This window comes from Procambarus clarkii, chromosome 1 (assembly GCF_040958095.1).
Source record: "Procambarus clarkii isolate CNS0578487 chromosome 1, FALCON_Pclarkii_2.0, whole genome shotgun sequence".
In the NCBI taxonomy this organism is placed as follows: domain Eukaryota; kingdom Metazoa; phylum Arthropoda; class Malacostraca; order Decapoda; family Cambaridae; genus Procambarus; species Procambarus clarkii.
The window spans coordinates 33,600,284-33,615,952 of record NC_091150.1 but is presented as its reverse complement, the minus strand read 5'-3'; the positions used below and the strand labels follow the sequence as shown (position 1 = coordinate 33,615,952).

Genomic DNA, 15,669 nt, shown 5'->3' with positions numbered 1-15,669 from the left:
GGACAGACAGACATACTCTCTTATAGTATAGATTTACTTAGTTTCAGTGATAGGCTTCACGTAGCCATGTAGCCTAGCTGGTACCCCTGTACATGGGCGTTACCATGGAGGGTGTGTCACCCTCGCCCCATACCACCTGCCAACCCCCGCACTGTGTACCGTGTTGTGCAAGAGATGCGATCCCCGACACCAGCAAGCAGCAGCAGCACAGTCTTGGACAACCAGATCACCCTTCACATGCCCGAAGGACTACTAGCTGCCCCTACCACTCAGCCCTAGGTCGGCAGAACGAGGGGCCTCGCTACTCGCCAGATCGTCGGTCCTCGAGTCCCGATAGGCCAAGTGGTCGGACACTGTCATCCCAGTTCCTTGTCAACATAGCCCTTCCGAGAGCCATTATCCGTAGTGAATTAGTACTTTCTCCTCATTACCTTACCTTACGAGCTTCGTCACCCCCCCCCCCTCGCTCCAGGCGGGCCGGGAGTGGCAGTAATCCATGGGCAGTGCCTAGCGTGCCACTGAAGGCTTACGCAGGTTGTTCATTCATAGTCGTATTTAGTAGAGTAATAAAGAATAATGAGATGCTAGTGCATATGTGTTCGGGGAGGCGAGGGCGTCGTGTTCGCCCCTCGTCAAGCATGTACGAACATCACTCTCATACACCACATCACTCTCGTACACCACATCACTCTCGTACACCACATCACTCTCATACATGACATCACTCTCATACATGACATCACTCTCATACATGACATCACTCTCATACATGACATCACACTCATACACCACATCACTCTCGTACACCACATCACTCTCATACATGACATCACTCTCATACATGACATCACTTTCATACATGACATCACTCTCATACATGACATCACTCTCATACACGACATCACTCTCATACATGACATCACTCTCATACATGACATCACTCTCATACATGACATCACTCTCATACATGACATCACTCTCATACATGACATCACTCTCATACATGACATCACTCTCATACATGACATCACTCTCATACACGACATCACTCTCATACAAGACATCACTCTCATACATGACATCACTCTCATACACGACATCACTCTCATACATGACATCACTCTCATACACCACATCACTCTCGCACACCACATCACTCTCATACATGACATCACTCTCATACACCTCATCACTCTCGTACACGACATCACTCTCATACATGACATCACTCTCGTACACCACATCACTCTCATACATGACATCACTCTCATACATGACATCACTCTCATACACCACATCACTCTCATACACGACATCACTCTCATACATGACATCACTCTCATACACCACATCACTCTCATACATGACATCACTCTCATACATGACATCACTCTCATACACCACATCACTCTCATACATGACATCACTCTCATACATGACATCACTCTCATACACGACATCACTCTCATACATGACATCACTCATACACCACATCACTCTCGCACACCACATCACTCTCATACATGACATCACTCTCATACATGACATCACTCTCATACACGACATCACTCTCATACATGACATCACTCATACACCACATCACTCTCGCACACCACATCACTCTCATACATGACATCACTCTCATACACCACATCACTCTCATACATGACATCACTCTCATACATAACATCACTCTCATACACGACATTCATCGTCCCAGTGGTACACATGACAGCCACAGCAAATTGGTTAATCTGAATACCTTAAGGACAACAATAACCTCCATGTATTTCATCAGGTAAAACATTTTCTGAACCTAACCTAATCTAGCTAAGCATAACAACACCGAACTTAACCTAGCTAAACCTTATCATTCTAACCTAACTTAGCTTTACTCGGCTAAAGTTTACCTAAACTACCTTGCCTAACTTAATTTCAGGCTGGACAAGCGGCCCGACAATAACTTCAACATTGGAGTTATGGTTAAGGAACCACGCTTCTTAACTCTATATTTTGAGGCATAGATAATTACACAAAGATGACCAAGTACAGATAATAAGTACAATATTATACATTTCATGTCATGAACACGTGTTCATTACCCAGTGGTGGGTGGTGAGTCGTTCATTACCCAGATGGTGGGTGGTGAGTCGTTCATTACCCAGTGGTGGGTGGTGAGTCCGTCATTACCCAGTGGTGGGTGGTGGATCGTTCATTACACAGTGGTGGGTGGTGAGTCCGTCATTACACAGTGGTGGGTGGTGAGTCCGTCATTACCCAGTGGTGGGTGGTGAGTCGTTCATTACACAGTGGTGGGTGGTGAGTCCTTCATTACCCAGTGGTGGGTGGTGAGTCCGTCATTACCCAGTGGTGGGTGGTGAGTCCGTCATTACACAGTGGTGGGTGGTGAGTCCGTCATTACCCAGTGGTGGGTGGTGAGTCGTTCATTACACAGTGGTGGGTGGTGAGTCCTTCATTACCCAGTGGTGGGTGGTGAGTCCGTCATTACCCAGTGGTGGGTGGTGAGTCCGTACATTACCCAGTGGTGGGTGGTGAGTCCGACATTACCCAGTGGTGAGTGCAAGTGGTAACAACGACCTACCTTCCCCTCCCTTCCCACTTCCCTTCCCATCGTCTCCAGGAAAATATTAAGGCTCCGTTCCAGCTCCCATAAAGAATATATTTTACAATTATTCACTATGCAGCGTCAAGATATGTATTGGTGCCTCGTCTGCACTCCTCACATATCATCACTGATGCACATAAACAACGATAAAAATAATATCCGATATTAAAATTGCCTTTAAAATATGTGGAGGAGTTCTCCCCCCCCCCCCCGCCACCACTCACAGGCTGGTGGAGCGGTACTGCGCCGGTTCCTTCACAGGATCTTAAAACCTGTGAGCATCGACCATACGATGAAGGCAGCGTCTGGGATCCTCTCGGACGTAGGTTCGAATCCTCGTCACGGCCCTTGTGGATTTGTTCATACGCTGTCTTCCTGCCCCGAACCCCGGTGACAAACACTGCCTGTAGCACACTGCTCTACATCATCGGCTCACATTCCAGGGACTCGGGTTCAGTCCCCGGGGTGGACGGAAGCGGTTAGGCACGTTCTCGTTGACTTTCAATTATATATATATATATATATATATATATATATATATATATATATATATATATATATATATATATATATATATATATATATATATATAATTTAGCCTATAGGTGGACGAGGAATGTGAAGTTTGGGAATAAAACGAAATTTATGAGTGTTTGGAAGTTAAGCTTATCATGTTCTCTTTGTGAGCATTGTGGCTGGTGAGTGTGTGAGTGTGTGTGAGTGTGAGTGTGAGTATGTGTGTGTGTGTGTGAGTGTGAGTGTGAGTGTGTGTGTGTGTGTGTGTGTGTGTGTGTGTGTGTGTGTGTGTGTGTGTGTGTGTGTGTGTGTATGTGTGTGTGTGTGTGTGTGTGTGTGTGTGTGTGTGTGCGTGTGTGTGTGTGTGTGTGTGTGTGTGTGTGTGTGTGTACTCACCTAGTTGTACTCACCTAGTTGTGTTTGCGGGGGTTGAGCTCTGGCTCTTTGGTCCCGCCTCTCAACCGTCAATCAACAGGTGTACAGATTCCTGAGCCTATCGGGCTCTGTCATATCTACATTTGAAACTGTGTATGGAGTCAGCCTCCACCACATCACCCCCTAATGCATTCCATTTGTCAACCACTCTGACACTTAAAAAGTTCTTTCTAATATCTCTGTGGCTCATTTGGGCACTCAGTTTCCACCTGTGTCCCCTTGTGCGTGTTCCCCTTGTGTTAAATAGACTGTCTTTATCTACCCTATCAATTCCCTTCAGAATCTTGAATGTGGTGATCATGTCCCCCCTAACTCTTCTGTCTTCCAGCGAAGTGAGGTTTAATTCCCGTAGTGTGTGTGTGTGTGTGTGTGTGTGTGTGTGTGTGTGTGTGTGTGTGTGTGTGTGTGAGTGTGTGTGTGTGTGTGTGTGTGTGTGTGTGTGTGTGTGTGTGTGTGTGTGTGTGTGTGTGGTTCTTCGCAGGTATTTCAACACATGTGGATATGCATATATGCATACTTTGCTGCGTGCATATATACATACTCTGGCACTCGTGTACATGCGTTGCTCTTACTCTTGGAGAGGTTATGTTTTTGGATATGTTCCACAGACATGTTTTGTGCCTTCAGATGTGGTGGTTTTTATAGGAATGTGCTTGTTACACTCGCATATATATATATATATATATATATATATATATATATATATATATATATATATATATATATATATATATATATATATATATATATATATATATATATATACTAGCTGTATCCGGCCACAGCAATCTTCCCCCCCTATCCCCCAGTCCTCCCCACCATTCCCCACTCTACCGTCCCCTCGTCCCCACCATCCCCAACTCCCCCGTCTCCTCGTCCTCCCCACCATTCCCAACTCCCTCGTCCGATGCATTCCCAAATTATCTGATGTTCCCGTCAGAAAATTGGGACTATCAAATGATCGGATGTTCTCATCACTGAAAAATAAGAACAGTTAAAAAAACGAAATGAAAAATAAAAAATTAAGAAAATACACTATACTCACAAAATGAACGATATGGTAAACAACAAAGCTCAATTCCGACGCAATGTCACACAAAATAATTAAATCAAAATGAAAATAAATCGAAATCTATGAAAATTCAATTTATCAATGAAACTGGAAACATTGAAATGGAATCGTAACATATAAGAGTGTGTGTGTTGCTCTTACATGCAACAGATGGCACTGTTTCTTAAAAAACAAAACTGTTTTTACCTGTCACAGGTGTGGCATCTATACTTATACTTCATGATTATCATCTTGAGAGAGTCTGTGAAGCGGGTCTGCTCTTACACCGTCATTCATGTTGATGTTGGCAGAGAAGCAGAGTGCCTTGTTTTGGACTTCGGATTTTCAGTTGGTTGAATCAGGTGGTCAGATTAAGGCAGCGTCTGGGATGCTCTTGGACGCAGGTTCGAATCCTCGTCACGGCCCTTGTGGATTTGTTTTATGTGGTCAGGTCCATGGGGGAGGAGGGAGGGGTGGAGTTAAGTAGTCTGTTGATATTGTAGCCTATTTTTGGAGTTCTTGATTGTTCTCCCCTAATTCTTATCCCCACCATCGTTGTCTGTTGAGAATGCTTGACATCCAACTATGCTCATTTGGATCTTGTCAAAGATAGTGGTGATTCTTCATTTTCTTTCCTGTTTCGCAGTTCGCTTTTGGAGTGTTTGGTTGGGAGTGTTGGTGTGGTGGAGTGTTGGTGTGGTGGAGTGGAGTGTTTGGTTGGGAGTGTGGAGTGTTGGTGTGGTGGAGTGGAGTGTTTGGTTGATTGTGGTGTGGTGGAGTGGAGTGGTTGATTGTCCCTCCGGGTTTGATGTTACTACATGGGTCACGTCATCTGCAAATTTAGTGATGATGTTGTGATGTTGTCTCTATATTCTTATATATAGAAATTATATATATTCTCAAAATATTGAGAATATATTTGTGTGTACACAGAAATATTTCTCAGTCGTAAGTCAATATATTACTTACACAAGTCAAAATACACAGGGATACTTTATGTTTCAATACTTGGAAATTAAACACCTTATATTTTAATGTTCTAAGTGCACCTTGTTAAGTACACAGGCTGAGCAAAATATAACAATAAGGATACTTTTTGGGGAGCATTACATTGCTTGCCTAAGAATTAGGGAGAGAATTAATTGGATTTGGCATAACAAATAAACGACGATGATAATTCTGATTCGTTTTGTGTGAGTGTTTTAATGTCTCTCATGATCAATGTCACTATTGGTATACCCAGACCAGCATGGCTGATATACCCAGACTAGAATGGCAGGTATACCCAGATTAGAATGGCAGGTATACCCAGACTAGAATGGCAGGTATACCCAGACTAGAATGGCAGGTATACCTAGATTAGAATGGCAGGTATACCCAGACTAGAATGGCAGGTATACCCAGACTAGAATGGCAGGTATACCCAGACTAGAATGGCAGGTATACCCAGACTAGAATGGCAGGTATACCCAGATTAGAATGGCAGGTATACCCAGATTAGAATGATAGGTATACCCAGACTAGAATGGCAGGTATACCCTCACTAGAATGGCAGGTATACGCAGACCAGCATGGCTGGAGACACTTCAACAGTAAACACCATTAAAAGCTGTCATTTATATAACATATAGCCCTTATGGTAAATAAATATACTAAACAGACATTTATCGTATACAGTTGTATATTACACACACTCGTAGAGACTTTAAATGACGAGTAAATACAATGGAAGTGTATACCATGAACTACAGTATGCTGTTCGGGTTAAGAGGCAACACAGTGTTTTGTTACATTTATTTATAAATAATCAGTAAAAAATGTATATAGATAGCATTTCCTTGGCTCTAGTTAATTATTACGCTCTGTGTTTTCCCTGAGCCCCGCCTGGCATGTCGTAAGACGCTTCCCCCCCTGTCTTCTGCCCTTGTCTTGTACTGACGCGGATTACACCGCCTTAATATGGATTACAAATAACTTGCTAATATATTCCTCAACATCACACACTCGCAAGCAAATGAGCGCCGAACACACACACTCGGAATATATACACATGTGTGAGAGGAGGGGGCAGGGGGGGGGGGGTGAATTACATATGTTACAGCTTCATATTGATGTCAAGCATCAGGTAACCTTCACCTGACGGCGTTCCAGTCATTATCTCTGATTTCCAAGGCTAATGAAGCCGTGCTCGTAGCTATATACACCGGCTCTGTTCCAGATGCTGGGATACCTGACAAAGTTTTCAAGGCTAACAGACAGGTATCTTGATGTAAATATCTAATATTTCCCTCTCCTCCCCCAGAGCGAGGCCACATTAGACGCCCCGGACTGTTTGAAGAGCTGTTTAGGTACTCGCTGTGTCAACTTTGATGGCCACACCACACATCAGAAAATGAAGGAATGACGACGTTTCGGTTCGGACCATTATATGCTAATGCAATTATATTGTCATGTAATGATTCAGGACGGACCGAAACGTCGACGTTTCTTAATTTTCTGATGTGTGGTTTGGTTATCATATCTTGAACCACGTTATTGTGACTGATCGTTTGTATTAATGTGTTTTGCGTCACCTTATCTTTCCGCAGGTGAGGAGTCAGCGCCGGTGTTGCTCCAGGAGTTTATTATAATTTGTTTGGTCATGTTTTTTGCTATAAAACGTTTCTAAGTAGACATACATCTACTCTGGCAGGTCCCTACCTCGGTAGACGCCAACGTGAGGTATGGACGAGGTGGAGGATGCCCACATGTGCCTCCGTTGTCGAGCAACTATCGTTGGTTTGAATAACTACGTTAGCCACCGGCGGGCGGGATGCGCTCCCGCCGTCGCACAGAAAACGAAGCATCGCCACCCACAGCAGCCAGACAAGGGTAGAGAGAGCTATGAGAGGGAGGACTCAGGCAAGACCGGTGGTGGTGGTGGTGGTGGCCAGGAGACCGTAGTGCAGTACTCATCCGCCAGCAAGACCTTTCAACGCGACACCAAATTTGCGAGCCATGAGGAGTCTCAGGAGGCTTTGAGCCACCCGGAAGGAAATGTTGACGGTGCCAAATACGCGTCGTCAACCTCTGTGCAACTGGGCAGTTGTTATGTAAGGCAGCAGCAGCAGCAGCAGCAGCAGCAGCAAGCAGCAGTGATTCTGCCGGTGTCGAGAGCACAAGTGAGTCCCCTTCATGATTCATACACCGTCATGGAGGAGTTTACTTCTGCCTTGCCCCAGTCTCACTCAGAATCTCAAATCAGCAATGGGCACTCCTCACTGAAGCGTAAGCACCAGGAATCCTTGCCCCTAGGTCACACACAGACGCCCTCGCAGGCTCCCTTCACTAGTTACAGCGACCCTCTCTTGCCTCATGGTCAGGAGTCCGCTAACATATCGCTTTTCAGGCAGTTTGACACCTTTAACGACCACAGTAAGATCCAGCCAGAAGGAGAGTCCGAGTCTCACAGCGAAGCTATAACTCTCTTTAAGGTTGCCTCTACGTCCTATGAACTTGAAAGCCAAAATTTTGAATCGAGATATTCTGAATTTTATTCCCTTCAGCCTCCACCACAGGAGACTCTCCTGTCGGCAGTTCCAACACTCGAACAATGCAAAGCTAAACAGGCAGCACAGATACTTATGAAAATAGAAGAAAACCTTGAAAATCAAAACACTAAGGAGAGAGAGCTAGACACGGAGAAAAGAAGTAATCAAGAGCTAGGAGTCTCCGGAGCAGAGTTTAAAGAAGGTAATCTCAAGTACAGCGAGCCTCAGTTGCCCTCCGGGAACGGACACACTGCTCAGGAAAACTCTGAACTTCGCCAAGACGACTTTCTCTCTTCACTTGAGCTGAGGAGCAGTGTCAAGGCACCTACGAAGAGACGACACGAAGGCGACGAGGAGCTCGATGAAGATGAGGACGACGACACAAGACCGCCTCATCATCACACTGGAGGTAAGTGGAGACCCGGTAGCCGACCACCTCCCTCTGTCGGCGGGAAGTGGAGGCCGTCCACACCAAAGATTGATCTGGATGAAGAGGAGGACATGGAGGACGATGATGCAGAGGAAGATGACGACTCGCTAATACCACCTCCTCCATCACACACTAAAGGTAAGTGGCTTCCCGGCAAAAAAAGTCCACATGAACGCCACACCAACTCTGACCTCCACCTCGTAGGCATAAACAAGGCCTCAGGAAGGAATATAATTAAAACCTCTAAAGTGATTACTTCATCAACAATATCTAGCAGACCAGTCAGATCAAAGAAGTTGGAAGCACAGAGCTTCCTAAAGTCAACCATTGCACAGATGAAGAGCAGAAAAATTGTGTCTTCTGGTGAGAAGAACAAGATCCAGACGTCAAAGCGGACCAATATGCCCAAAAGTACAAATGAAGCGCTTGTAGACAAGACGTTGCCATGTGTTAAGCAGGAAGTGAAGAAAGAAGCTAACGTGGACGAAGAGGAAGAAGTACAAAAAGTGTCAGTGGTGACCCCAAAACTTCTGTGCCCCATCTGCAAGCTGTCTTTCGGAGAACCTTACACAGCGCTGCACATCGCCTCTCTGGCGCACATCCACAACGAGCTGGAGTATAAGCAGAACACATGTGACGAAATTGATGACAATTTTAATCAAATAATACTCAATAATTTTAGCGCAATTTTAAAAACGTCACCATTTATGTGTAGTGAGTGCAAGTTCTACTGCAACTTGCAAGAAGATTTTTTTACTCACATGAAAACACATGTTGCTGGCCCTGAAGACGATGAGGTGAAGACCTTGTATGTATGTTCCGCTTGTACTGACGAAGATGAGATGCAACTCTCTGGGGTTCTCCGGCACCTGCAAACACCTCATCATCTAGACAACGCACGAGACACGGTGCTGCAGGCGCGACAAGTAATATTAAGCAGCAGGACGGCGGTAGTATGTCCGCTGGGAGACGGAGCCTTCAGGTACCGGCGGCAGTACCGTACCCATTGCAGGATTCATCACAAAGACTCCAGCTTTCAGGCCAGTGATCAACGAAGCCTTCGCTGCCCTCACTGTACCTTCAAGGCATTACGTGAGCGACAAATTCGTGCTCATATCAGAGAGACCCACGAGAATAAGAATGGTAAAAGTACATCTTACCACTGTTTCGTCTGCGGCCTCGCCTTTTCCACCCATCGTCAGGCGGAATTACACAGGCGGTCGGCCGAGCACCGGGCAACCCTTGAGCGCCAGAGTGGCATGTCTGTGGTGAGGACCTGCAGCCTCTGCTACGAGGAGCTGGAGGACCTCCCCGCTTTGCGGCGACACATGTGCCAGGAGCACAAGAAAGACAGCACACCTTGCCACTTGTGTGGCGTGGTACCTCCACTCCGCTCCGATCTAGCACAGCATCAGCGATTCTGTTCCGGCGTCCCGCAGGATCTGACAGGTGATCATAAGTGCGACTTGTGCAACTTTAAGAATGACCTGCTAGCTCACGTGTTGGCACACAAGACTCTCACGCACGGTCAGCGTGGTCCCGACACGCGTTATGTCTGCCATATATGTAAGGTAACTAACAGGATTTTGTTTTCACGTGTACGACTACTTGATAAAGACTGAGACAACTGTAGACAATACACCCAGTTGTTAGGCGAAATATACCTTGATTTATGATCTATCCTTCGGCAGACCAATCTACGGCTCTCCTCCGTCAAGGGCCACATGCTGAGCCACAGTAACGAGTGGCCGTATGCCTGTCACCTCTGCTCCAGGAAGTTCCCGCAACAGCTGTGGCTGGAGAGACACCTGACCATGGTCCACACTCAGAGTGACGGGTCTCGGGCCAACCATGCCCCCGCTCTCTGCCACACCTGCGGCAAAACACTTCTTAACAGGCAAGTTAATTACTTTGGCTGTTTAATATTGGGATCAATATTGGAAAATACATGGAATATGAACCTTTTTTTCTGTGCTGCGGAAATGACTGAATCGCTCCCTGCTTAGCAAACAGTTTGTTCTTTTCTTAGCAAAGTAGTTTATCGGAATCAGATTAATTTATAAAGGCATTAATTTTATTGACTTGACTTTAGACATGTGCCTTGCTTACTAGCCAGCAAATCTTATGAACCTACTGATAACCCACTACATGGCAGGTCAGATAAAAATTCATCTTGAATGAGGGTTTTTGCAGAAGACACTAATAGGTTGAAAACATTTAATTGACTCAAATTGGGCTTAATAAGTCAATGGGCGTTAAGTGTTTTTAGGAAATAATTTGTTAGCCTATAATATCTGTCATAATATGTATCTGAAGTTGAATAATGAGTTAGACTTTCTTATGTAAATATTGAGACGCAAGAAGTGAATCAGTCACAGGAATGTGTGCTTGTTGATGCCATGCCTGAGTGATGCCATCTTTCCTGCTCCCTCCAGATGGCACCTGCACCGCCACACGCAGGAGGCCCACACCCACGCCCCTCCCTCCCCACCTTCAGACAAAGGCTCCCAGGCAGACTCTGAACCCAAGTCGTGCCATAGGTCGTGCTTGAGGAGCCGCAGGGGTAAAAGGCTCCCACCGCCTCCTTCGCTGCTGTGCGATGTGTGTGGGGTCCAGTGTGAGACCTGCAACAAGCTTAAGGTGTAAGTTCTCGGTCTCGTTTCATTCTTTTCTTGGTCTTTATGATAACAGTATTACTTGGTACCCGCAAACACACACCGAAACTACGACGTTGGTACAACGTTCGGACAAGTTTTAACACCTCCTAACCAATTATAACAACCAATATAGCAAGTTGTAACAACGTTCTAATACGTCATAAACACGTTAAGCCAAAATGTAACAACTTTATTACAAGTTGTAACAAGCGGAAAATAGAGACAGTTACGGTTTGTGTTTACCTGCAGTAAATCTTGGAGAGTATATATATATATATATACTCTCCAAGATTTACTGCACCTAATTCAGTAGTTCAGTGCAATGATTTTTTTTCGCTATTATATCATCATATTTATATTTTTAAACTGTGTATTGAATTAGCATCGATTACATCTGTGCGAGCGTGTGTTTGTGTGTATTTACTATTTGTGTTTCCTATTTGTGTCTGCAGGATCGAGCTATTGACTCTTTGACCCCGCATTTCTAACCAATCTATTTTTCCTCTATTATGTCTACTACATATATATTTCGCTCTAACACTCGCACGCACACACACACACACACACACACACACACACACACACACACACACACACACACACACACACGAAGCTGGAAAAAGTCCAAAGGTATGCTACTAGACTAGTCCCAGAACTAAGAGGCATGAGTTATGAGGAAAGGCTGCGGGAAATGCACCTCACGACACTGGAAGACAGAAGAGTAAGGGGGGACATGATCACAACCTACAAAATCCTCAGGGGAATCGACCGGGTAAACAAGGATGAACTTTTCAACACTGGTGGGACGCGAACAAGGGGACACAGGTGGAAGCTGAGTACCCAAATGAGCCACAGAGACGTTAGAAAGAACTTTTTCAGTGTCAGAGTAGTTAGCAAATGGAATGCATTAGGAAGTGATGTGGTGGAGGCTGACTCCATTCACAGTTTCAAATGTAGATATGATAGAGCCCAATAGGCTCAGGAATCTGTACACCAGTTGATTGACGGTTGAGAGGCGGGACCAAAGAGCCAGAGCTCAACCCCCGCAAGCACAATTAGGTGAGTACAATTAGGTGAGTACACACACACACACACACACACACACACACACACACACACACACACACACACACACACACACAGGAAGTAGCCCGTAGCAGCTGTCTAACTACCAGGTACCTATTTACTGCCAGGTGAACAAAGCATCAGGGTGAAAGAAACTGCCCATTTGTTTCCGTCTCCGCCGGGGATCGAACCCGGGCCCTTAGGACTAGGACTCACGAGCGCTGTCCTCTTAGCCGCGAGGCTGTGTGTATATATGTGTGTGTGTGTGTGTGTGTGTGTACTCACCTATTTGTACTCACCTATTTGTGCTTGCGGGGGTTGAGCTTTGGCTCTTTGGTCCCGCCTCTCAACTGTCAATCAACTGGTGTACAGATTCCTGAGCCTATTGTGTGTGTGTGTACTCACCTATTTGTACTCACCTATTTGTGCTTGCGGGGGTTGAGCTTTGGCTCTTTGGTCCCGCCTCTCAACTGTCAATCAACTGGTGTACAGATTCCTGAGCCTACTGGGCTCTATCATATCTACATTTAAAACTGTGTATGGAGTCAGCCTCCACCACATCACTGCCTAATGCATTCCATCCGTTAACTACTCTGACACTAAAAAAGTTCCTTCTAACGTCTCTGTGGCTCATGTGAGTACTCAGTTTCCACCTGTGTCCCCTTGTTCGCGTCCCACCAGTGTTGAATAGTTTATCTTTGTTTACCCGGTCGATTCCTCTGAGGATTTTGTAGGTTGTGATCATGTCTCCCCTTACTCTTCTGTCTTCCAGTGTCGTAAGGTGCATTTCCCGCAGCCTTTCCTCGTAACTCATGCCTCTTAGTTCTGGGACTAGTCTAGTGGCATACCTTTGGACTTTTTCCAGCTTCGTCTTGTGCTTGACAAGGTACGGGCTCCATGCTGGGGCCGCATACTCCAGGATTGGTCTTACATATGTGGTGTACAAGATTCTGAATGATTCCTTACACAGGTTCCTGAACGCTGTTCTGATGTTAGCCAGCCTCGCATATGCCGCAGACGTTATTCTTTTTATGTGGGCTTCAGGAGACAGGTTTGGTGTGATATCAACTCCTAGATCTTTCTCCTGTGTGTGTGTGTGTGTGTGTGTGTGTGTGTGTGTGTGTGTTGGCGCACGCGCGTGTGTGTATGTGTGCGCGTGTGTGTATTAAGTGCTTCCCTCTTACAGCTTGTAAAGCCTTACCTCTGATTTACACCTGTTGTTTAAACCCGTTACCACGCTACAAATAACTGCCCATTATGATGTTGAAGGGAAAATATTGACGGTTGGATAAAACAAACTCCAAGTCATATTTACATATTTCACGGAATTTAATTCTTTATATAATGCTGGCTCGATCCAAGAGTATCTATACTCTTTTTTTTTGGCAATCGTAGCCGGTATATGCATCACAAAATCTTATTTTGAAAAGGCTAGAGGGGGGGGGGGGGTCGTTTGTTGGACTTTGATGTTTAAATGACAGGGCATTTCAAAGTCTTAGCATAACCGGACGAGTAAATAGTGTTTGAGATGGAGAAAGGCCAGTGGGCGGGAGGGCGCCACTCACAGTGTTGTGAGGGTAATCAAGCGAGACAGGAAGGTAGACCCGGGTGCTGCGGGACAACTGGCTAGGCGACCCGTCTCCCCCACTAACTCACTCAGTCGCTAAAACCTCCCGCTTACACAACCTTAGTCTTTACGTGAGTTGAACGAGATGTGAGTTTTCCCGGGAGAGGATGTTCAGTAAGTGTTCACTCTGTGGCACTTCCACTACATTTGAACTTTGGTGCTGAAATAACACACTCCAGCATCAAAACAAAAGGATCCTCGGCCTCACAACGTGTAAGTCAAATATTGACTGAATTCTACATTAGTCAGTATTTGACGTATTACTTTGGGTTTTTGGCGTGGAATAATGACTTAAAAGTTGTGTGGAGCAAGAGGACAATTTCCTCCACGTCTATTCACTATCAGCATCACTACTCTGTCAACTATCACCCCTCAGTGACAGGATGTGGGGTGACTGACTGACAGGTGTTCACGCTAGCCGCACTATCCCACTTACCTGTCCGGCTCGTAGGACAGAAATATCGCCCGGTATGAGAACTACGTTGTCCCGTAGACAGAAGTGTCTGTCTCACCTTCTCTACTGCTGAAGCTACTTGTAACACAAGCGTATTTAATGTAAGTAAGCAGGGGTAACGGGGGGGGGGTGTATGTACACGTGTAGTAACATTCATTCACTATACTGTGTACACGTACACTGTACACATATACTGTGTACACATCGATACTCTGTCACAGCTGCTTGTAGCCCAACCGTACACGACACTGCGTCAAGAACGTCAGCCGTTACACTTTCCATAACTCGACGCTTTTAATTCTGATAAATGAATCGTTCATGCCTGCAGGCAGAGAATGATTCACACCTCGGCACCAGTGAATCTGTCACTACTGAGCACGAGGGAATCGGCCCGGGCTCAGCACCGTTGTATCGATCACTGCTCAGCACCAGTGAATGGACCATTCATCAGCACTTAATGTGAATAATGTCAAACCTGTCATTACATCGTGTCGCAGGGAAATCACAATGGCATGATATATCAATTAAAATCATTTTGAGTTAATGGAGTGACTTGAACTAGCGACCTGGTGATTCCTAGACGCCCGTCGTTACGTACTTGTCATTAGGTGTTTGCTCTTTCTCTTCCGCCGTAGATGCTGGAGAGAACTTTAGAACGCTCCTTCAGTAACAGTAAAATTCTGAGTTAATTTTTCAACTGCCATCCCAAGTGAAGAATATAAGAAATATGCAGAATATTCGTTACTAGAATTATTGACCAAACCCTTTGGTCAAAATCAATAACACATGTCTACAAGAAATATTGATTCAATATGTTCTACTGTATCAATTTGGAGACTTTAATTTACGACCCAATTGTGCGGCGTGGGTGCATATGACTGTTTGGTTAAGACTGAACTGTTTGTGTTGCGTGTCCAGTCACCGGCAGGGCCACAAGCAGAGTGCAGGAGACGAGTATGGGTGTCCTCACTGTAACTACACCACGGCCCGCCTCCCACACCTCCGCCGACACCTGCGCCTCCACACCGGCTCCACACCCTTCTCCTGCCCCTACTGCGCCTACGTCTGTAATAATCAGGTGAGCTAAGCTAGGTTCGTACCACTGCTGTGTGTGTATTCCATTGTATTCCAATCACACAAATTACAGTAGCCAATAAAGCTTTTCTGTGTGGGTGTACATTTAATATGAATTCTGAACTAATGATATACTTTTGCATCTTGAGTGGGACATTGAATAATGGTTGGTACGATAAGTTTGACTTTCTAAAACCTGTTTCA

General features: G+C 45.4%; 2 protein-coding genes across 2 annotated transcripts in view; one reads left to right on the top strand and one right to left on the bottom strand.

The window, feature by feature from the left end:
- The window catches only part of LOC123754508 (uncharacterized), a 43,173-nt gene that overhangs the window by 10,554 nt on the left and 16,950 nt on the right, over positions 1-15,669 (top strand). Inside the window, exons 2-5 of the mRNA XM_069326673.1 lie at positions 7,321-10,159; positions 10,280-10,485; positions 11,024-11,230; positions 15,310-15,469. Coding sequence (XP_069182774.1) covers positions 7,352-10,159; positions 10,280-10,485; positions 11,024-11,230; positions 15,310-15,469 — 3,381 coding nt within the window. The 5' untranslated portion in view covers positions 7,321-7,351. The remainder of the gene's footprint in view (positions 1-7,320; positions 10,160-10,279; positions 10,486-11,023; positions 11,231-15,309; positions 15,470-15,669) is intronic.
- On the bottom strand, positions 556-1,473 carry LOC138362998 (uro-adherence factor A-like). Its single transcript, XM_069321661.1, has one exon. The coding sequence runs from the start codon at positions 1,471-1,473 to the stop codon at positions 556-558; it is 918 nt and encodes a 305-aa protein (XP_069177762.1).